General features: G+C 38.7%; 1 protein-coding gene across 3 annotated transcripts in view; it reads right to left on the bottom strand.

The window, feature by feature from the left end:
- The window catches only part of BAIAP2L1 (BAR/IMD domain containing adaptor protein 2 like 1), a 69,154-nt gene that overhangs the window by 5,851 nt on the left and 38,760 nt on the right, over positions 1-24,543 (bottom strand). For 2 of the 3 annotated variants that reach the window (XM_073362130.1, XM_073362129.1), the window contains 9 exons: positions 14,585-14,646; positions 14,421-14,492; positions 13,817-13,954; positions 10,587-10,739; positions 9,859-10,026; positions 8,986-9,103; positions 7,089-7,296; positions 6,657-6,734; positions 5,780-5,945 (listed from right to left, as the gene is read on the bottom strand). In XM_073362130.1, coding sequence (XP_073218231.1) covers positions 5,780-5,945; positions 6,657-6,734; positions 7,089-7,296; positions 8,986-9,103; positions 9,859-10,026; positions 10,587-10,739; positions 13,817-13,954; positions 14,421-14,492; positions 14,585-14,646 — 1,163 coding nt within the window. The remainder of the gene's footprint in view (positions 1-5,779; positions 5,946-6,656; positions 6,735-7,088; positions 7,297-8,985; positions 9,104-9,858; positions 10,027-10,586; positions 10,740-13,816; positions 13,955-14,420; positions 14,493-14,584; positions 14,647-24,543) is intronic. The other variant, XM_073362131.1, reaches the window with a different exon arrangement.

The following is a 24,543-nucleotide window of genomic DNA, read 5'->3' as shown; positions in this document are numbered from 1 at the left end:
CAGTACTGTACCATATTTGCTTTTTTTGGGGTCTCTGGTGCTTCCTGATTGCATATTTCCAGTTCCAAATGAGGTGTGTGTTGATTGATCAATTCATAATTTTGAGGTTCTACTGTAGTTGATTTACAAATTCACCCAAAGCTAGAATATAAATCTTATTATTTTGGAAATTGATTTTATGGAGTGTAAGAAGTTTTATTCTCACGGGAGCAAGTTACCCTAGAAACCCTGCATGGTAGTGAGGTCATACAGTTCTATGCAATAGAACTAATTACTTATCATTGTAAGTAAGTAAAACCACTTATTGAAGTTTGGCTTCAAACGTAGCTTAGAAAATGGTTTGCTCAGAGCACTCAATGAACAATCTGGATGTACTCTTTTAGTAAGAAGGCGTCAAGTATGTATGGGCCATAGAATTTATGAATGACTTTTCCTCCTTGAAATATATAGCAGCTAGTCACATCTTCTGTTCCAAATAAAGAAAACATCTGGCAGGTCAGCAACAACCAGCAGTGCAAGTATGCCGGTATGCTCTGGTACACCGTACCAGCAAGCTGTTTATAGCTGGTATGGAGTATTGGAAAGACACAGCAGCAGCCCCGCTGGAGAAGAGGGCTGGGGGACAGGGCTGGGAGTTCTGCTCCTTTCCCCGCTGGGAGGGGCAGCAGTGGCAGCCCGGCACTGCTCCGGCGGCTATACCGCCCGCCCCCAGCCTCGCCTCCCCAGCACTATCCTCTGGCGGGGCTGCTGCTGAGCCTGTAGTACACAGATGGAGAGACAGCTCCGTGGAAGGGCAGGGGGTGGGGTTAGGGGTTCTGCTCCTTTCCCCGCTGTGGTTCCTGGGAGAGCCCTGCCCCAGTGCAGCAGGAGGACAGGTAACATGGGATGGATCATGGGGAGGGGACGGGGAAAGCATGGGGGCCCTGGGCTGGGGGTGGGCCGGTGAGTCACACAGAGGGTCACGTGCAGAGGTCACACGCCCTCCTTAGTTGGTGACCCCACCCCATACCAGTAAGAAATGGATTTTACTTGCACCACTGGCAACAGCTGTTTACCACATCTAATAATAAATCCAAAAGCAAACAAAGAAATAGCATAACTGTCTACAGAGTTTAACAACAAATGCACTATGGCTATTGGAAGAACATTTACATGTACAATGTTCGGAGCTGTAGCCATGCTTAAGTGTATAAATTGTTTTGCTCATTGAAGCAGTGGCATTGGAACAATTGATAGTGGGAGTACTGAAAGCCACTGAAGAAAACTAAACCCTGTAGATGATGGAAACCACTTCAAGCCTGGGGGGTGCTGTAGCACCACCATCACTCCTACATTGAAGGAATGGTCATGCACCCCCAAAAAAGCAATGTTCAGCCCTAAAGGAACATGTAAGCCAGGAGAAAGGAGAAGTAATATTTGGATTTTTTTTTTTAAATAACTAATTCTGTTTCCCAGTCTGAAAATATTTTTGAAATGTAAACATTAAGATTACACTTAAATGCCTTGTGAGAAGTGACATATAAGCAAACAGATAATATGTTCAATTACTGTTTTCTATTTAAGGTTGTAGTTCTGGTGGATAGACTAGGATCTGTCCCCTATTTTATACCCACATAACAAATTAACATTTGAAAATCAATAAATACATAGGTAGGAGAGTCATGCACAAGTGGATATATATCACATTTTAAAATATTTTAAATATATAGGCTTTAAAATTCCCTTTTATTAATTGCATATCATAGGTCAGTATTTTAATGTCAAGATCAGTTTCAGTATGTGTACTGTAATGAGGCACCATTTGTTTTAAATTTTTCCCTTTATAAATCCATAAATACCATATAAAGGTGCTTATTCCAAGGTCTAGGCATCTTTGATACATAAAACACAAACCACATCAGAAAAACAAAACCAGCAGCAAATGCCACCATGTACTGGCAATAATCAGTTAGCCCTTTAACAGCAATTAAAAAAAAAATCCATACTCTCAAAAAAAAGCACTATTTTAGACCAAAGACTCCGCTGTTGCTGCCGTGACTATACTGCTATCTCGCTGAGAGCTAGCGCAAGAATGCATACGCAACCGGGGGAATCACTCCCCAGCTCATAGCATAGCCTTTGCAAGAGTCAGACATTTACTTTTCATGGGAAGTATTGAATTATTTATCAAACATTCTCATTTGGTAGTAAATCTTTGAGTTTCTGCATCTGCAAGTGATATATATTTTGGCTTGTCACTACAAGTAATTCTTCTTGTGCATGTATGGATATTCTTGTGGAACTCCAAAGCAAGACATCAAAGGGAAGCTCACTGCATTGGAAACTATATGCAGTAAGAGAGGACATTTCCAGGAGACCTAGCTAGCTGAACTTCTGGCAAATCTTTAGATTCTTTAAAGGAATCAGTCATATACTGTAGGTCATGTGTTTTATTTAAAAAAAAAATTATCAAAATTTGGATTAGCATGTTATGACAATTAATTCTTCAAAGAAATATTGTTTCTTCCTCAAGGAGAATTCAGATAAATTTTTCCCCTTCTGGGCTTGTCAAACTTCATTATTTCATATGTAAATGCTCCCTCCTTTATTTTATTTTTAAAGGAAATAACCCAACTTTCAGATACGTCATCATAACTTGTATTTATAACTGGTTAACGTGTTTTATTTAAATCTTTTTGCCTGAGTTCATATCTTCAAAATAACACTATAACATTTACTTAGTGTTTATTAAATCATTATTAAAACTAGCATTTACTAGTTCATAAATCTCCAGAAATATTGCTCATTCTCCACTTTTTGAGATACACGTGGACAGAGAACCACAAATATATATATGCAGACACAAATATATAGGCTAATCTATTTTGTCCAATCTAAAAAGGTGCCTACCACCATTATATCTAAGGACTTGCACATATCTAATTATATTAACAGATTAATTAAAAAAGGAGAGAGAGAGAGACCTCTTTGATAAAGATTATAGTTTTCTGATGCCACCTGAAAGTCACCGCTCTCAAGTACTATCATGTACATATTATTGATCACTAACTGAATATTTTAATATTAATCAAAAAGATGTAACAAACTTTCAGTTTCTGCTTTTCACTTTCCCAGCAGGATGTTCTGAGACTTCCATATTTCACATTGCCACAGTATGAGATTTACAAGGGCATTCTCATTACTACTATATATGCCAACAGATCACTTAGCAAGCACAAACATGACACCTAAAGTGCTAATTAAATTTACAATAGTTATAAAATATTTAATTCAGTCCTACTAGTTTTTTGTTTATTTCTGGTGCAGTAACTACATGTGAATTCTGTTTAGTTAGTCATTTGTGACAGAATGGTATGCAATATGGAATTTAAAGAAACTCACTCTGGAATTATACACTTATCAAGTCTGGCATCTTACTGTGGTACAGCATCTCAGTTTTAGCAGAGTTTCAACTACTGCCTTATGGACTGTTATATTAAAGCAGATTTTTTCTCCCCAAAGCATGTATTCTGTTTCAGGAATTTTGGAAACAATCTGCGCAAAATCATTTATCAGAGTTAGGTATACAGCAATCAGCATGCATCGTTTGTATTCAGATTTAATGGCTAAACTACCAGGCTTACAAATGAATAGGTAAAAAATGCAGTCCATTCAGTCGTGCGTGTTTGCAGGGTATGGGACTTAATGTGTGTGTCTAAATACTCGCCCTGGCCAGTGTAGCATTATTTTATAGACTATGAGCTATATTCTGCTGTCAGTTATACCCACCCAATACCATTTACTTATATGGGGTTGCACAGATCTTTCTGAAGGCAGAATGTGGCTCATTACTCTCAATTGCTTGGACTATTATAATTTTAAAATGGCGTAAGTGATGAGTTTTCCATCACCTTCCTTGAGATTTTATTCAAGTGTTTAATATCTTCCAGTGCTGGGAAGTTTTTTCAACATTCAGCCTCAATTTCACTTCCAAAAAATCATCATATTATTCCTAGGTATGCGCCTAAACAATTCCTCTCCCTTCTTAACGTTAGCTGAAAGACAAGGACTGAAATGGAAAAAAAGTGGTGTTTCCTAAAAAGGCTTGATCCAGTGTCAACAGAACTAAATAGAAAGCCTCCAACTGACTTCAGTGGCCATTGGATCAGGCCTCCAAGGACACACATTAACTTTGGCATTGTTATTTTTAGGCCTGTCTGCTATTGATTAGCAATTAAAATAAGATGTCAGTTTTTAACGTTTATTACATTGTTATTTTTTGAATGTATTAAAAACAATGGGTCTGTCTGTCTGTCTAATCTATCTATCCTTTTTACACATGCTAAGAAGCATCTCCACTTTCTGAACTGAAATAACAACACAGAATTGTTTACATTAAATGCTTATTTTGTATTAGCAACAATCTAAATAAAGAGTAACCAATTTGATAAAATGACAGGGATGCATGACAAAGAGAAACTGGGTATGTCTGTTTTAGAGAAAAGTAGATGAACTTGTAAATGTAGATTAGAGGATGTATTGTATAACAACAGTGAAAAGTAAAAATTACTTCAGGTGGTTAAAGGTAGTTTAATAAGTAGTAGCCTGAGCTTCCAAAGGAAAAGGTTTAAATTAGACTTCAGGAAAAATAATTCTTACAGTGGGGACAGTTTGGCAAAAAAAAAAAAAAAAAAAAAATTTGTTGAGAGCAATTGCTGAGACTTTGACACCAGGGGTGTGTGATGGGGGCAGATGTTGTTAATGTAAGCTGTGGGCTCAATCAGCCTCACCCGGCTACACCTGCAGTGTGCGTGTGGGGTGGGGGGAAATTAAAAAAGCTGAACCTGGCAGATCTCTGGCTTTCTCAACAAGAGAAGCCTGGCTGGAGTCAGGGAGGTGAGTGGGACTGCTGACAGACAGAGCCTCCGTGAAGGAAGGTAGAGCTGCTGCTGGGAGTCCAAGGCTCTTTGGAAGGAAAGTGAAAGGAAGGAAGTCTGCCCAGGATTCTTGGTACTGGTGAAGAGGCCTGCGGGGAGCAGGAAGACTCCTGCTGGGATAGGGATTGCCCTGTCAGGGGGGTAGAGCAAACTCTCCTGCAACAGAACCAGTTGGATGACAGACAGTTCTAACAAGCTCTGCAGTGAGCCTGTGGAAGAGATTTGGAGAGGGAGAAGCTGATACACTTTAATCCTGGGAAGAAGCTATGGCAAAGGCTCTCAACAGGGGAAGAGGGTAGGAAGTGGTCTAGGGATGGAGCAAGGGGTCTGTGTAGTCAGGCTGTGACTGTTTATTAAAAGGCACAGGACTGGAACCCAGGGGAGAAGGAGGGAGGGAGGGAGTGGGACTGTTGTCCCCACTACTAGCCTACTGAAGAAGGTGCACAGGTCAGGACTACTGAAACTTCTGGATACCAGTGGTCAGGGCTAGTGAGTCCAGAGTTGGACTGAAGGCCCAGTGTAAGGCTGATGGACTATTACTTGTTGGACTATTGGTTTATCCCATAAGGCGTGGAAATGTCTGTGATCTGGCTGGAGGGCTGAGTTGCAAGAAGTACCCCACCATGGGACTGCAATGGCTGTCAGCAGGGGGTGCTAAAGGAGGAGTGCTTGCTACACCATGCCCGGACAAAAAAGGTTTGCTGGCTGATGAGGCACATGTATACATGGTGTTCAAGAGTGAACAAGAGTAAACAGTACACTGAGCCTCTGAGGAGTTCAGTCAGATGGCCAGACAAATGATAAGGATGGAAAAGAACAGTTGGACCCATATAATTGATTAAATGTAGTGCCATTTTACTCACAGGAGTTGTGCTTTCTGGTCTGGCCACAGTAGTACCTTTGGAAGAATCTACTCTCATATCTGAAGTTGTGCCTCTTTGCAATGATCCCAGATAATCTGGTGGGGGGAGTACAACACCACCTTTCTCTGCTATATTTATAGAACTGATACTTCTGATTGGTGCAGCGCTAAAAGGGAAAAAAAAGCACATAATAGCTTAATTAAAACAACAACTGATACTGGTTTGGACCCCAGTCCAGCAAAGAACATAAAAACATGTGCCTAGTTTTTAATACACGAGTCGTTCCATTAACTTCGGTGGGACTACTTGCGCTTAAAGTGTTTTAATAGATATGGGTCTTTGGTGAAAGAAGATGGTGTGTAATCAAGGCATATGAGAAAGAACATATAATGTTCGAAAATATGTATAGTATAGATCATATTACTGAACAATAAAACTCTAGGAGAAATTAATTTAAGAAGAAAAAAAGTTTATTAGAAACTGAACACCTCAACAGAATGTGGTGGGTCTTTGTCTAGCCAGCAGAAAAAAGCAGGAGAGACTCATTTAATGGTTCCTACTGCATTTGGATTATGAGAGAGGAGAAAGGGGGATGGATTTAACTGAGTGGAGCCCAGGGGGAGAACAGGAAGTGACCAGAGTAGACCAACCCATCATGTGCACCAGGGAGGAGAGAGTGGGGAAGACAGGAGGATTTACACCGAGTGCATTCTGGAAGGATTTCTCTCTCTTTCATCAGTCGCCGACAAGCAGCACCCACCCTTCCACCTCTGGGAACAGAGCAGGACTAGGTAACTGGCTGTGTGCATCACTAGGACAAAGAGTTTCTGTAAAGTTTAAAGATCTTTAAGCAGTTCAACAAACCCCATAATATTACCTTCGCACTGGAACATGTACTGTTTCATCACTTGGTTCTTCTAGTAGCTTTGTGTATGATGATGGAAACCATCCTTTCCTGTAAAAAGGGAAAAAATGGACAACCTGATATATTTACTTGAGTATTTATACTTTTAAATTGATAGCACTGTATGGAAGAGCAGGCTCAACAAGGCTGGATGAAGACTTAGCTTTTATGTGTGGCTTTTGGTGATATTGTTTTCAGGGGATTTTGTATATATACTACTTTTTGTATGACAAATTTGCCTCCACAGTAACACTTTCCTGGTTGCTGAACACTTCTCTCAGAATTCCCAATCAATGACAGTGAGCAGGGAAGCAAAAAACGACTTGACAATTTAAATAGACAAAATAGAATAAAATGCATGTGTCCCTCTAATGCTGGAATCAGGTAATACATTGACTGACTTACACTTTAGTAAAGTCATGTTCCCCATAAAGCCATCCATCCTTTTCTTCAGCTATAAGAAGTGTGATGACATCTCCCTGTGCAAAGCTAAGTAATGTCTTGTTAGTTCCAGCAGTATGCGGAAAGATAGTTTTTACTTTCTGCCTTTTCATTATGTTCAGTCCTGTGGCAACAGAAGTTGAATGTGATAAACTGGCATCGTCTGAATTATCTGTTAAAAAAATCAATATAACAATAACCACAGGGTAACCGAGTGAAACAGGTACCTAAAAAGAGAAAAGCAGCAGCACCAAAATTTCCACCAAACAGCACTTCCAAACTGTCTATTGTCCTGTTACAGTAAAATCTTCACAACTGCCATTTGCAAATAATTAACATTACCACAATATTCCTTCTGCTAAGTATAGGAAATACTATGGCTAGTGCAATAACTCTAAATTAGTAAATGTAAAACATGTACAGAATATAATGACCATGACTGGTTTCCTCTAGTGACTGGATGTAGCTAAAGTATACATTGATAAGAAACCTTACATGCTATCATTTCCGGTTCCAGAAGATTTTAACTGTGTTCAGAAATTAAAGGCCTATAAAATCTGACTTTTCAGATGTAACAAGAACTCAGCTTCAGTTGAAGTCAGTGAAAGTTGCAGGTGTTTGACACCACTGAAAAATCAGGCCATTAATGTGATGACAGGGATGTCTCAAATCTTTGTCAATGACATAACTACCATACATAGTAAATGGTTTGTGTGTGTTTGACCAAAGCAGAAGAGCCAAGCATTATTTTGATTATCTTGGAGAATTTTGTGCATTCCTTAACTTAAGCTCTTGCCCTAGGTTTTTTTCTAACAAGCAGAATATAATCTGGAGGTAATGTTTTAACACCACTACAACATACCCTAATCTTGATGGGATTTCCCAAATCTTAATGGGACTTTCCATTTGAGCAGTGAGAAACAATGAAATAGTAGACCCATTTTCCCCTCACACTTGTTTTTCAAAACTACTTTTGGAACCCTTTTTAAACAATGCAATATTTGTTCATTTTTACTACTTGGATGCACTGAAATAATCACTCAGATTAAGAGAGAACAAGCTAAATTAGAATGCTAGCCATTTTCATTTGGCTTTACAAAATGGCACATCAATATGCCAAAAATGCAAAGTGACAGTCATGTGACTGACCAAATACTGTAGTTCATGAGGATGATATTAAAACACTTTCATCAGAGAATCTCAAGAGTTTTACAGCACTGCACTACTATTTTTCACCATTTTATAGTTGGGGAAGTTAAGGCAAAGGAAGGTTAAAGGTGGGATTTCCAAAGACTCTGTTAGCCTAAATCTACTCCCACTGAAGTGAAACATTAAGTGCTTTTGAAAATCCCACTTTGAGTCTTGATCACAATAAATCAGGAAGTAATTGGCAGAGATTGATAGAGCCCTACAAATCTGCGGATATCCACTTTATATCTGCAGATATCTGTATCCAGACCATGTTTGTGGATCATGGATCGGATGTGGATACAAATTTTGTATCTGTACATGGCTCTAGAGAGTACAACAGAATCTAGATCTCTTGACTTGTGCTTTTACCACAAAACATTCTTCCCCCTTCAGTATTTTAATTTTTCTTATTAGACAGCTACCTACTGCAATATCTTTTTACCAAGAATATCACTAAAATTTTGGAAAGACAATTTTTCCTTCCCCTAGGATTTTCCTGCTGGAACTCCAAAGATATATCGTATAGTGACTACTTTGGACAGCAAGACAGCAACACTAATTTTTGCTAGATAGCACAGTATGTCATTTGTATTTATTGTATATCAGTAGCAAAACAAAAGTGAAGCCCATTTTCTATATTAAAATAACATTTCAACAAGTAAAAACTCACCTGCTGAATTACTTAATCTTTCCGAAGGAACCTTTGGAACTGCTGGTGGATCGTTAAACATGTCAACTAAAGGACTAGTAAATGCTCTAACTGTAGGAGCAGGGGGCACTCTTCCAACCTACAGACACAAAGTTTTATTAAGATAATGTTATCATAGTAACAAAATGACAAGGACCTCTTAGATTACTTGCAGCACTGAATTCTAAAAGGTAATAGCCAAATATTCTTAAATTATACAAGCTTCAAATTTTGGAAGGTCCTTAGCTGCCCAACTTCTTTGATTGGAAAAAAATAAATTTGAAAGAGTCCTCTACCACTGGACCCACATGGGTGCAAGGACCTTCCCCCACAGAACCAGTTGCAGGACTGGGGCCTAGTTTCTAACGTAAGTATTCCATTCAGTTACATTCTGGTTGCTATATATTTCATCAGATATATAATCACCATTATCTTTTCAATCATTTGAAAATAGAAACTTAGGTTTCTTTTTAATTCAGAAAAAATACTCTCAAAGTAAATTATAGTACACATAGGTGTCCTCTGTTCCAAGTATATTATGACCGTTGTATGCTACCAATTTAGTTGAGAACTCAAGTGTTTCCAAAAATTATTTTCCCCACAAATAGGGGTCTGAACATGAGAGCCTATGGCTTCTTTTTCCTGGCAACCCAGAATTCACTGGAGTCAATGGGGCTTTGTGAAGATACAAGAATCTACCTGATGCATCTATTTACTGGACTGAGGTTCCAATTTGTAACTCATTCCAGAATCATAATTCTGGTTGTTTGTTATGGCTTTTGAGTCCAAATATTTTTGTACATGAAGAGATCAGGGAAATCAATCCAACCTTGAGAACTTGTAACCAATGCATACCATACTATTTCTCTCTGTCACTGGTGAAGGTTGTGGAGTTCCTGAGATTGGAGTGGAACCAGGCGTCTTCATATCTTCTATCATATTCATAACTTTTTCTGGCACTTTTGTGGCATCACTACACATTTCCTGCCATCCAGGCAACTTGGAGTTAAGTAAATCTGCACACTGTAACCAATAAAAAAAGTTACATAATATGTATGTCTTTTTTGGTTAAAACGTTTGAATTGTAAAGGGGCACATTCTGCCTTTAATTACATTAGTGCAAACTCATTTGAAGTATATGGGGTTGTACGTGTCTCAGCCTAATATAAATAGCCTCTTAGCCTAATATAAATACTCTTGTTAGGGAGTCTTTAGATACAAATTTAAAGTAATGCTATGTGATAGAAATAACTGCCCTACTTCAAGACTGAGATATTGGAATATTTATTCTGTCAATCCATAGATCTTTCAATAATATTTGGTTTCTGGTCATAATTTATTACAACAAGAGGTAATGGATTACTAACCGAAAATACTACATTGAAAACATTTTTCTATTAAATAAATAAAATTTTCATGAGCTACATAATGTATTTTATATTATCTTTATCATTTATGGACCTCATCATACACTAAGGAAATGAGTTTTGTCTCACCTCATTATGCTCTATGAGTTTTACCTCATCTGATTAGGCCCTATGACTGTTTGCATTCATGCTACCTAGATTTCCAACCACACTGACCTGTTTATGATAGAAGTGCATGTGCTGAGTTAAACTGCAGTGCTTGTCAACCAGAAAACAGAATCTTCTTTTTTCTTCAAGTAGAGCTTCTCTGCAACCTTCAGCAATAAATCTTTGAATATCACTCTGTCGAGAACTCACAGTTTTCAAATACTAAATAATAATAATTAATAAATTAATAATGAATTATGCATAGGCTACTCATGAGCTTGACTTTTCTTACACAACTCTACTTATCTAAGCATATCTTGTTCCTTTGTGGAATTATTTTAAGAAATCTAGTAACCTAAATTCCTGTATGTAAAGGAACATGAAACTTTTGCTTTAAACATCTTTTACATTTCAGATAATTATTTATCCTTAGTATGCCCACCAAAGTAGACAAAATTGACTGTTTGCCAGTAATCCTCCACGTATTAGAAGGCAAAAAAACCAAAATCCATACAGTGCAGTAGCAAAGGGAAAGAACTTCTAGCCTCTACACAGAACTGAAATAGGTCATAAGATTACTTCAGAGTAGCAGAAAGTGAGCAGAACAAATCAATTTGTGTATTTTTTTTTAAACTTCAGATGTTATCTATTATCTGACTTTTTTTTTTTTTTTTTAAATCCCACAGGTCCTGTCTTTGGGCTCCCATCAATATAGTCCATCAGTGATTCACAAATATTAACAAACTTATCCTCATAAAACCACTGTGAAGTATGGAACTATCACTACCTCAATTTATGGCTGGGGAACTGAGTCACAGACAGATTGAGACCTCACCAAGGTAATCAAGGAAGTCTATGTTGGAGGCGGGAATTAAACTTTGATCTTCTGAATCCCAGTCTAGTACCTTAACCACAAGACAATCCTTCCTCTACTGAATGTAGGTTATTGTACAAATAACTAGAAGCTGTAGCTAAACATTATGTTCAATATACTTGGCTAAAATTTCAACTATTTTATAAAGAAAAAACATTGAAAATAGGAGATAAAGAAAAAAATTAAAAGAATAAGTAACATGAAATGAAGACTGAAGTAAGTGCAAAGAAAACTGCAAATAAACAAGTATTTGTGTATATCTTTTACATACAAAACATTTACATTAAAATTTGTACCATTATTTGAAGCAACAGCACAATCTACGTGTTTACTTTAACAATGTTACTATTTTTTATTTTGCATCAAAATGGCAAGGCTTTTTATAGGATCCTAGGACAGGTACTACTAAGTGATAATATATTATGTTTAGCGTAACACCTTTCAGAATAAAGGTTTCCAAAGCACTTCAAAAACTCCAACTGATAGATCAACTACACACAGGTCTAACTTCACCCACTACTGTTACTACAGGCAACTGTTTTGGTACACAAAGGAGTTACAAAGTTTATCTTTTACAAAGATTACCAGGTGATCTTTAATGAACACAAATAGTCAGTCCTAAGTTTTACATCTCCCCTCGAAGATGGCAGCACGATGTCCCCCAGTAGCATACTGGAACCTCCTGCACCTACTCTGCCACTTGCTGACACCACCTGCTCCATTGGAATTTGTGTAAAGGGGGTGGGGGTTGGAGATAGAATGGCAGAGAGGGAGTTTGTCAGTGGAAGGAAGGGGAGGGGTGTGCGATGAAGTGAGGCGCCACTAGTCCTGATTTTCTGCTGGTAGATGGTCTTCTGCCAACAGCATCACTTAAAGCTGTCCCCCTGCAGCTTTATGTTATGCCAAGGCCAGGCAAAACAGAAGAACGGCCATTCTGGATCAGATCAACGGTCCATTTAGCCCAGTATCCTGTCTTTCGACAGTGGTCAATGCCAGATGCCCCAGAGGGAATGAACAGGTGATCACCAAGTGATCCATCCTGTCGCCTTTCACAGCTTCTGGAACAGAATCAGGGAGCTGTGACTGGCCCTCTGTCAACCCTCCCCGCACCCACCCACCCAGCCCCTCACTGTGTCTGAACTTGCTTTGGCAGAGTGAAGAATTCACCCTTGTATGTACTGGAATACATAATAAGTCACAATTAATTGTGGCTACAGGTAATAGTATTCAGATGTCCTACTATTTGAGGCTGATTATAAATCCAGTAGTCAGAAATCCAAATGCCATTACTACAACCCATAATTAATTGCTAGTACAAAAACAGAAGCTGCTACGTTAAAAACAAAATCCAGGGCTTGATTCTACAAAAGCGTAATGCAATCAGTGGGACTCCATGTAAGGAGTATAGGATTGGACCATAAACCTCAATGTCATTTTTTTTTATTACATATGCTAGTAATCTCCTTAACCCAAAATAACTTGGGAAAAATCAAAAGCAACAATCACTGCTTTGAAGTTCTTCTGTCTAACTGCTGCCAAATAACTAATATAGGAATTATTCTATATGACAGAGGTGGGCAAACTACGGTCTATGGGCCACATCCGGCCCACGGGACCCTCCTGCCTAGCCCCATAGCTCCTGGCCAGGGAGGTTAGTCGCCGGTCCCTCCCCTGCTGTTCCTCCCTCCCCCACAGCCTCAGTTCACTGTGCCGCCGGCGCAATGCTCTGGGCGGCGGGGCGGCGAGCTCTTGCCGGGCAGTGCAGCTGCAGAGCCTCGGCCTGACCTGGTGCTCTGTGCTGTGCGGTGGAGTGCCGGGCTGGAGCGCCGCCAGCCACCGGTGCTCCAGGAAGTGCAGTAAGGGGGCAGGGAGCGGTGGGGGGTTGAATAGAGGGCAGGGGAGTTTGGGGTGGTGGTCAGGGGGTGGGGGTGTGGATAGGGGTTGGGACGGTCAGAGAGTGGGCAACAGGGGGGTTGAATGGGGGCAGGGGTCCCGGTGGGGCAGTCAGGAAGGAGAGGAGTTGTTGGATGGGGCGACAGGGGGCAGTCACGGGCGGGGGTTCTGGGGGCGGTCAGGGAACAGTGGGGGTTGGATGGGGCAGGAGTCCCGGGGGGGGGGGCCGTCAGGGGGCGAGAAGCAGGGGGGGTTGGATAGGGGGTGGGGGTCGGGCCTGGCTGTTTGGGGAGGCACCAACCGGCCCTCCATACAGTTTCGGAAACCCAATGTGGCCCTCAGGCCAAAATGCTTGCCCACCCCTGCTATATGATAACTAAATATATTGCAGGCTTAGCAATCAAGGTCAGTTTGCACTAAAGTGGATTCAGGAAAACTTGAACTAACAGCTGTAAGTTTTCTATTGTTGACCAGTTTCCCTAAACTGGATAGAAGAGAAAAGCCAATAAGTAAGAGAAGTGAGTACACTAACCTCAAATTCTTTATTCTCATATTTCATTGCGTTTCTTCCACCTTGACTTTTCCTTTTGATTTTTTTCAGCTCAGCCTGAGATTTTTCCAATGAATCTAACTTGCTTCTGTGTTCTGTTTGGTATCGCTTTAAAGTTGCCTGCAATCAAAGCATTGAAGTATCTTGCAGTGCATGCAACAATACAACTATCAGAGCACTTATGCGGGCAGCTAAGAAATCCACTGTATTGTTATGATGATTAACATTAAAGCTACAAATGTATCAACTATTTTTCTTCATGTTGGAGAATCTAGTTCAAAACAAAATTCCACTGTTAATTCACTCTCAGGTTTTTCATTTACAATTAAAATAAATGAAAAATGTTACAGATTTTTTTTTTAAATTTAGGATGTAGATAATATTCTCTAATATATAGTTGTACATTACAAAATAACTTATAAAATAAACCAAAGAAGTTGAAAACGTCCCTCAGTAGTTAAAGATCAAATTCTATGTATGCTCCTTTTGTAAATTATCATTTTAAAAAGACACAAACAGTTGCTATGGCTACACACAATGCAAATAAATATATGATCTTTTCTGGTATTTAATTCAGTGTACTTACATTCATATATTTTACATCCAGTTCTGTTTTCTTCTCCAGTTCAGATATAATCTCTTTATGAAATTTTTTGAACTTTAAAAGTAAGCAAGTGATAATAGGGTTATTTAAAATTAAAGTAAAACTGTTTTTTTATTTCAAAAAGGTTAGAGTAAAAAAATACTTACACTTTCCTCTAGGCTGTCATTAAGTATCTTGTTTGTGCTTGAAATCTCTATAAGAACATGTCCTGTGGATAAACAAACACCCCTTTTTCTTGTTTCTTTACAGATGTTTGAAGTTGTCAACACACAGTAGACGTGGGATGATACTTTTATAACTAAGATTATAAAGTGAACTAAGAATTTAAGCAGGGCACCTTCTTGCAATTGTTAATCATAGCAATCTTATCCTGAACAAAATAATTTTATCTGGCCACAGTTTTACCAAGCAGCTTACACACACGACTTGAACAATCAATTATCTATGTGAAAGCAACACTGAACCTGTCTCCATGTTTTCTTGCCTACTGCCCTATATGCATGGAACTCCCTCCTTGGACTAGTCAGCAAAGCCACTGTCCTTTCGTCCTTCCTCCTTTAGACCCACTTCTATAACTGCTGTAACTACATGAAATCAGCCAACCAGGGCAAAATCCACAAAGGCATTCAAGAGAAAACAATCCCTCTCAAAAGAGAACAAAAATACAAACAACCCCCTCCCACAACAACCTCCAAAACAAAACAAACCTTTCTCCCCAGACTACATTTAAGGGATCTGGAACCATCAAGCTGCAGACATAGCTAGCCTATGTAAGTGTGTGAATGTATTGTTCATATCCCTATCTCCCTATCCTCCCTTCCTTATTGTTTGCCATGCTCAATTTACGTCTGTCTTAAATCAGGCTGAAGTAGAAACCATGTCTTTTGGGTTTGTAAAACACCTCGCACACGGAGCACAATGGAACCGGTGCTAAATAATGTAAAATATGGGGTGTACAATCTTTTCAGGGGGAAAGATGTGCATCTCCCCCTATTTCTTGGACTGCCCATGTCTGCCCCATCCCACCCAGTCTCCATCCGCTGCACGGATTGCTTCATGGGATTTGGAAAAAGGAGAGAGAAGAATGCTATGGAGATAGCTGAGCTCCAATCCTCCTGGAAGGAAAGAGATCCCCAGTTGGAGGATCCCCTTTGTGCCCAGATCTTGTGGGTGGGAGAGCTGGGCTATCGTTAAGGGGATTTTCATGTATCTGTTTTTCTGGGTCATTACATCCACCTGACAGAATGCTGTGATTGTTTCTCTGGGTATTCTCTGTTTGTAGTTAATACAGCGTGCAGGGGTAAATACCATGTGAAGTGAGAGTTGCTATAGTAACTGGTTATTTATATGCAATAGAAAAAGTAAATACAGTGCAGTTGCATAAAAGCACGTCTGGTAAGTAGATGGCATGAGCAAGTGAGCCTGTTATTTTAGGACTTCAGGAGTGGATGCACTCTCCTGTAGTATTCCTGTTAACAGAACTCCATCATCACAAAGATATTGTACATGTTAGACTGGTAATCCCAAACAAAAAACTAGATTAAACTGGAGAAAGCCTGGAGACATTTATCAATAACTTAAAGGGAAAAGAATATTGCTAAAAGAAACTTAAAAACAAGAAATTCAAATTTAAGGTTACACTTAAAACTAAATGTTTGAAAACATATAAATGAAAGGGGTGGGGGAAAAAAAGAACTGACAGTACATTTACTTTAAAGGGCATTTAAACTTGCCTGTGCTAACTTCTTTTAAGAACTTACTTCCACTCTCTCGGACAGCATGTGAATTTGCTGCCACAGCTAATGGCTGGTGGCGTTGTAAAGATTAATGCAGTAGACCTTGGAGCTCCAAGTACTGACAGCTATCCAACAACACTAGGTGCTGGCTCACTCTCTCATCACCCTTTTACACTCCCATCCTCTGGGTTTCCCCTCCCACCACAGTGTAAATGCTTAGTAAAACAACCCTTTCACCTGGTGTGTCAAGAATGGAAAACCTGACATGTGAATGTTGTTTTTCTTGTCTGAAACAGCACTCAGGCTGACTGTAAGCCCTCAGTTTTAGGGTCTGAATACTTAGTTAGAAACACATTTTTTCACCCTTATTACAACATGTATCTTGCCAAAATTTATCTTGAAATAAAAAATATTTTAAAAATTACATGTTAATTTAAAAGCTTGCACTAGTTTAGTTTACAAATTTATTTTCTTCATATTTGTATTGGTTACAAAATACACGAGTACATTTTTAAATTAATATTTTTAAAGATTAGTGACCATCTGTTGTATAACATTTTTTCCTCTTTTAAGCAAATTCAACCAAAGCAAATCCTTGTATTCTTCACTCCAGATATAAAACCAGTTTTCATGCTAGAATCCCCTCATTGCTTCCAGTAATCCAGCATCACTCATATGTATTGGCTCACCCATTTCATTTCCTGTTTCATGTTTTGAGTCAACATTTGGAGCAAAAACCCATAGTAAGTGCACTGTGATCTAAGAAGATGCGTGGCCAAATTATAGGCCAAAATCTACCTCAGATATAAATCTGGAGTACTTCCACTAACTTCAAAACTTGGCCCTGTGTTTTTAAAGGGTACTTTAAAAAGAATTTGGCATACTTTTAGATTAAAAACAATATCGATTAAAATAATTTGAAAGTCAATGGGAATTAGGTTCCTAAGTGCCTAAGTAACTTTTGATGACTTTGAGCAAAGCAGCACCTCAATACCTTTAAAAATTTAGGATTTATGGATATTTACATGGGGAAAAAATATGGACTCAAACTGCTCACATGTAGTTGCCCCATTTTCTTAGTATTGCAGATGAAAATTGGTAAAGTTAAAAGCCATTATATTTACAGAGCATGTGCCGAGTGCTCTACAGGAGACAGAGGAAGACATAATCCCTACCTCAAAAAATGTACAACAGTACCTTTTACCAGAGTATTTCAAACTGTTTCACAAAAAGGAAACAATCTTTTCCCCATTTTATAGGTGGGGGAACCGAGCCACCAAATGTAGTTGTACTCTGAAAATTGACAAGTCAGAATGGCACTACCGTGCTAATTTGTGAATTGTATGTGCTTGATGTACAATTACTTCTGATAACTCATCTTGGCTTTTGAGAATCAAGCTGGCCTCTTTCCATCTCATTCCCTTAGTAACACCTGTGCAATCCCATTCCCATCACATGGGTTTACAGAAGTGCAGTGAATCGGAACTCAGTAAACAATTCTCTTGATGAAACACAAAATGGAATAGAATCCCATTAACTTAATCTTAGCTGTGTTGGTTCTGCAAAGCTAGCATGAAAAACACTTATTTATTTCAGTAAAGCAAACAGATATGACTCTATGCACAAAAAGAAAAAAAATCTGAATCATTTGTACTTCGTTTTCAGAGTAGACCTGCACTTTAAAGAAACTTTCTTAGAAGAGACAAATGGAGCCTCACCTTAAGAGCCTATGGATAAACACACTCCTCTTTAGGGCTGGTCTACACACTGTTTTTGTACCATTAAACAAGCTGATTTAGTTAAAATGCAATCCCCTGGTGTGGTCACACATATTGATTTAAAAGTTTGTATATGATATTAGCTTATGTTAATTGTTCTTAATATGAGAATTAGTTTGACTGAAAGACAAAAATGGAACATTTTTAATACTAAAGAGCCTACCTATAAACAAATACTCATATTATGCAAACTATGTAAGCCACTTGAACACGCTTTGAAAATGTCCAATGCCTACACCAGAATTAATAAACACATTATATATGTTACTTGCTGAGGAGAACACTTAAGTATTATTTCTATTAAAGGCAGATTGTTCTGGAAACACCATTCTGGAAACACATATTTTCCAATATGTTGGGAGTGGTCTTCAAGTACCTAAATTATTTCATTCATCCATCTCCTGTTGTTTCATCCATGGTAGTTCTAGTGCCTTAAATATGAAGCACCTCACCATTTTTATTTCATTAGACATGTGAAGAAGAGGCTGTATCTAAGTCATAGGCTACAATGGGAGACAACAAAGTTAACAAGTATTTTTAGGTCCCATTTATATTAGGATCAGTCCCTTCTATAAATTACTCTTTGTCCAAGAGGAAGAATTTTATTGTGAAAGAAAGTTGAAAGTAAAGTCCTTTGAAGCCATTAGTCCCCCAAAATGTGGATAGGATAAAGGGTGCATCAAAGAAATATAACTAAACAAACAAATGTTATTACTAACTGTGTTAAGTTTGTCACCCTTTCAAAGGAAAGATTTATTGCATGAAGATGGTGTGACCAAAAGGACCACTGTATTCACATCCCACACACTAGTATAGCCACACGCACACACACTAGTATAGTATAGAGTATATAGTATATAATAGTATAATAGACTCAACTATAATTAATTTGCAAACTAGATACCATCAGATTAGGCCTGAATAAAGACCGGGAGTGGTTGGGTCATTACAAAATCTAAACTTCATTTCCTCATACTAATTTCTCCCTACTGTTACTCACATCTTCTTGTCAACTGTCTATAATGGACCACTCTCTTACCACTTCAAAAGTTATTTCTCCTCCCTTGGTATCCTGCTGTTAATTGATTTATCTCGTTAGACTGACCTAACACTTGGTAAAGCAACCCACATCCTTCCATGTATTTATACCTGCTCCTGTATCTTTTACTTCATACATCTGATGAAGTGGGTTCTAGCCCACGAAAGCTTATGCCCAAATAATTTGTTAAGTCTCTAAGGTGCCACAAGGACTCCTTGTTTTTTTCGCTTTATTTAAAGATTATATTTTGTGATGAAATCTCCAGAAATACTTCCAACCAAAATTGGCAACCCTAAATCCCATATGCCCAAGGGGAAACCCACTGAAGCAATAGAGTACATGTTAACAGACTCTACTGCAGAATGAGGGCCATAGTTTAGTTTATAATGGTGCCTGTCACAAGGGAGATGGCTCCTTAAGGGGAAATGGGCCCTTGTCATCCCCCTCCCCCCAACCTATTTGCCTCCACAGGTGGAGGAAATGAATTAATCATGTGACATATGGTCATGTGACAAAACCAGGCCTCTAGGAGTGAGAAAAAGAGAGGCCTGAGGCTGTGGATGATCAAAAGCAAGACAGGCAGAGAGCTAGAACAGAGGAGTGACCCCTTATGAAGGAGGGGCTAGTCCAGGCTAACCCTAGTTGGAAACTGGTACAAAGAAAGCTCCAGGGAACAGCAAGGCTCTTGCAGAGACCCTGAAAAACCAAGAGAGCGCCTGAAGACAAGGTTTGCCCCGTGACCTCTTTGAACCACAGAGAGTTGGAAAGGTAGGCAAAGGCTGGTGGAAGAATTCCAGGTAGGAGTGTCTAGGAATGGCTGCTTGAATTATTTTGAGACTCTGAGAATGGTCTGAATTGTTTTCAACTTTAATAAATCAGACCCCAAGAAGGAAAGTACTTACTAGACTTATGAAAGCTTTTTGTGAGCTCTTGATGAATCCAAGAGAGCAGAGGAAGGGAGGTTTCTGCAGAGCCATGGGGTTGAGGCAGGGGGGCACTCTAGAAATGACCGACTCTCTTACAGTGTCATTCTCATAATCAACAAAGTTTTGATTTTTATCAAAGTAAACTTAATAATGTGCTGAAGCACTTTCAGGAATTGCCCTTTAAGTCTCTTCAATGTTGGCAAAATTACAGTAAATTAAAATGGAGTCAAATACACAAGCCTTACTATCCTTTTCATTCAATGCAAACTGGTATAAAAATCCTATTGTATTGTAGCATAGGTTGTCTGGTTTGTTTGCAGTTGAACACATAATACAAGTAGGTGGCCTTCATTTTTTAAAGAATGCTGCAATAATTATTGGTTTAAAATATAAATCTCAAAATCCTGAAAGCATCCCTTTAACTGTAGAAGAGCTTTGTATTGAGCTGGTTCACAAATAATTTTCTCAAAATTTGCTCTCAAGTTACATTAGCCACCATGTTTCAAATAAGTATTTCTAAATTGAATTGTTTAACAAGTTATTAACTCTCAGACAATTCATCTCCTTTGAACTAGGGATAAATTCAGACATTTTTAATTTCATATACACTCTCTGATTTTTGAATTATTTTAATCAGCTGTGGGTTGCTTTAGTAAGGTAATTATTTTATTACAAAAAAATCTAAAACGTTTAAAATATTTGGAAATCTCATTGAATTTGGTTCAGAAGACAAGATCCACAACCTTCTTAAATCCATAAGGCCCTGGAAGCTGCCTGGGACTAAGCATATTGGCTCAATGTCCAGACAAAGCTACAGTATTCAACAGCAAGTCAAGCAGAATTGTAACAGCTACTGTTACTAGTTTTGTGGGTAGGGCTCCAGTGTTATTTGGAGGTGACAAGCTCCTGTTGCTATTCTTTTTTTCTTTCTACAGAGTTTCATTCTTGATTGAGATGAGTAAAAGGCTGATCCTCCACATTAAACCCCTCCCCCCACCAATAAATTCTTCTAGCAAAAGGGAGTAGTAATCTCTTTGTGCACACATACACCCCTTTTCATATGCCCGATTTGACCAAACTCTCAATATCTTGTACAAAAAACAGAAGTACAACTGTTTTTACAATTCTTAATTTTTATTATTTTTGCTGTCTTGAGGAATTTCTACACCTCTAAGAGTAGGTCTACACTGCAATTAACAACCCACAGCTGGCTTGTGCCATTTGGGTCAAGCTCATGAAGCTTGGGCTAACAGGCTGTTTAATTGAGATGTAGACATTCAGGCTTGAGCTCCAGCCTCAGCTCTGGGATCCTCCCACTGCACAGGGTCCTAGAGCCTGAACATCTACACCACAATTAAACAGCCCCTTAGCCTGAGCCCTGCAAGCCTGATGCAGCTGACATAGGCCAGCCAGGAGTGTCTAATGGCAGTGTAGACCTACCTTAAAAGACTGAAGGGGACTAGACTAAGGATAATGTCTTCACTGCAAAATTGACTTACCTACACTCTAGTTACTTCTCTTGAGGTAGCCTAGCTTGAGTAAGAGTGGCCACACAGCCAAATAACACTGGAGTTGCTGTGAATTCACTCATACCACACAGGTCTGATTGACTATACTGATTCTAACCACTACTCCTAGGAATTAGATTACACATTGCTCTAAGAGTTATGAATGCAGCCAAGGATTCCTGATACCCCAAATTCTTCTGCTGTCTCTCAAATTGTTGTGACACACACTTTACCAGTGGGCTATACATCTACTCTAAAGCCTGATCCCAACAGGGGACTACAACCTACTTCTTCTACCAGTTACTCCTATAGTTCAAGTGGAAGTGGCTGTAGATTTGAAGGTCCTGTGTACAAACCCTGATGACCATGTGGTGGTGGCTGGGGAACAGTATACAATGACAGAGTATCCTAATGTATCTGCCTAAAAGGGCAGAATTAAAGTTGCATAACTAACCTTAATTCTGGCTTTTCTTTAGTTCTGCGTGCTTTGACTTTGTAACTTTAATGCTCTCAACATTTAAGAGTATGACTACACAGCTGCTGGGAGCAAGTCCTGCAGCCTGGGTTGACAAGCTTTTGTTTGCAGGGTTTATGCTTGTGTAACACTGACAGACCCTGGTCATCAGTGGGCAGGATTGAATCTGGGACCTCTGGAGCTTAGTACATGAGCCTCTACTGCATGAGCTAAAAGCCAACTGGCTGTTACCTTAGGTTGTAGAGCAGACTCATTAATCTCTTTCTTTATGTGGTCTCGGTGCCACTAGATGTGACAGAACACCACACCCAGGAAGTGTGTGGGTTACACTAGCATGCTAAAAATAACAATGTAGATGTTCTGACTCAGGCTGTAAAGCATAGGGAGGAATGTGGGGTTCAGAGTCCAAGTTCCAGCCTGAGCCTGAACATTGAAACTACCTCTGCAAAGTTATTTCTAACACGCTAGCCTGAAATCTGCTAACATAAGTCCATCTACCTGGGCTGCGAAACTCACTCCCAGCAGCTGTGTTGACATACTCTAAATGGCCCAAGGAGTTGCTCATGACTTACCACCTGGGGAAGCTTATAGGGGGCTTAATACAGCTACATGTAACTAATAAAACTCAGTTGGTACTACATGACAGATCAATCAGAATATTTTACATAAGTTACAGATGAAAATCAATGCTGAAGAAAGGGTTGAATGTGCATTTTATGGATTTTTCTGTCTAACTTCATTAGGCCTGACCTACTAAGTGGTTTAAATAAAGAAAATGAAAGTTCTTAACTAATATGCTTTACATACAATATAATCATGATGAACTGCTTACAAATAGTCACTCCCACACAACTACTCGCAAGAGAAATAAAATATTTATAATGAAGACTTTACTAAACTTTCCATTTATCCAATTTAAGAACACTGTCCCCAAACCAATCTTACTACTTTTAAATATCAGTGAAAGATACTTGTTAACATTCAACATTCTGTACAACATTGTGTACACAACAATGTGTACAACATTCTGAAAAGGAAATGTTTTTATTTCCTTCTGTCAATTTTCTGTTAACTCAGCTTTTTGCCACTATGGTTTGATCTCTCAATCATTATTCAGACAAACTGCTTGATGGACTAACCACGCAGCAAGACCAGGCCTATGTTAGTTTCCACAGTATGTCTTTTAAAAGAAAAAATCAGTTTTACACTAATATTTTTTTATCTAATGTTAATCAACCAGATGTAAATGAACATTAAACTTGTTTTAAACAATTGGTAAGTTTGCATTAATTTTAATGTTAAAAAAAACAAACAAAGCAGGTGCACTATAAATAATGGATGAAAAATGGCAAACTTGTTTTCCACCTGTCACACCATTGCTAATAACTTTGATCAAAAATATGCCTGTAGCAGTCTTTAAAGTGTACAGGAAATAGTTTACATTAATACATGTGTATATAAAAGACTGACCTTTTATAAGGCCCTGAAAACATTATATGTAATGGCTTTGTTGAGCAATGTCTGAGTTCTAATCTTGTTGTGGCTGTAATGATTACACAAATCAGGCACAAATAGAAAATAAAGTTACAACACCACTATAGGTCTGAACATGCCTGCATGAAGCCATGCTGTTCTTTAGGCAGATAGTAAAGGAATACTAAACATGTGAGTTGGTCTTTACTCTTGCAAGAAGACTAGAACAGGCAAAGCATAGTTAATAGCTGGAACTGAAGGTTTCCGGTGCTTAAAAAATAAAACAGAAATGGTACCTATAAGCTATAATGTGGTTCTGTTCTGGGTGGTCTGGTCCAATTTTTAATATTGGAGCTCTCTGCCTATCTTATCAGTTTCTCAGTCCCAGCATTGTCAGAAACCTCTTAACTCTAAAATGAAGAAATTAATGAAACACAAATGATATTGTAAAATCTCAACTGGTAGAGTCCTAAAGAAGTTGCCTTCCATTAGTAATGGCCGACATCCACAATTTCTTGATTAGATCATATATTCCTCAGGCAAGAACAGTCTATATTTTGTGTCTTGTATAGGCCTTAAAATATTGTCATCTCTTTATTAATAAAACATATGGACAATCACATACATATATTCAGTGACCTTCTCCAGGGCTGGTGTTAGGGTTGCCCACCCTTCAGGATTGTCCTGGAGTCTCCAGGAATTAAAGATTACCCTTTAATTAAAGATTATGTAATGTGATGAAACCTCCAGGAATACATCCAGCCAAAATTGGCACCCTAGTTGGTGTCATCTAGGTCTCCTATTTTTACCCTATTACTCTCCCCTGCAAGAGAAGCTTCAATAGCACACAAATATAATGAAAGCTCAAATGTCATTCTATATGTATATGTAATTAGTTACTTACTCCCTTATGCATTAGCAGAATAATGTTGGAAGGAAACGCATACTATCAGATGTGGCCAACAATGGACATATGTACAGATCTGTGGGAGTGGCCCGCTGCATATGACACTCAATACCCCAATCTAAATATGTGACCACACCCTGTTTGGACAAGCCTCACAGTTCAAAGAGCTGCGAGAGGGAACAGAAGCCACAATGTGAAAACCTGCATCTAAATATACTAGACCTGGGCACTGGCCAGTCAGTGTGTTGTACATATATGCAAGC

This window comes from Lepidochelys kempii, chromosome 10, assembly GCF_965140265.1.
Source record: "Lepidochelys kempii isolate rLepKem1 chromosome 10, rLepKem1.hap2, whole genome shotgun sequence".
NCBI lineage: Eukaryota > Metazoa > Chordata > Testudines > Cheloniidae > Lepidochelys > Lepidochelys kempii.
This window is presented reverse-complemented; position numbering and strand designations above follow the sequence as displayed.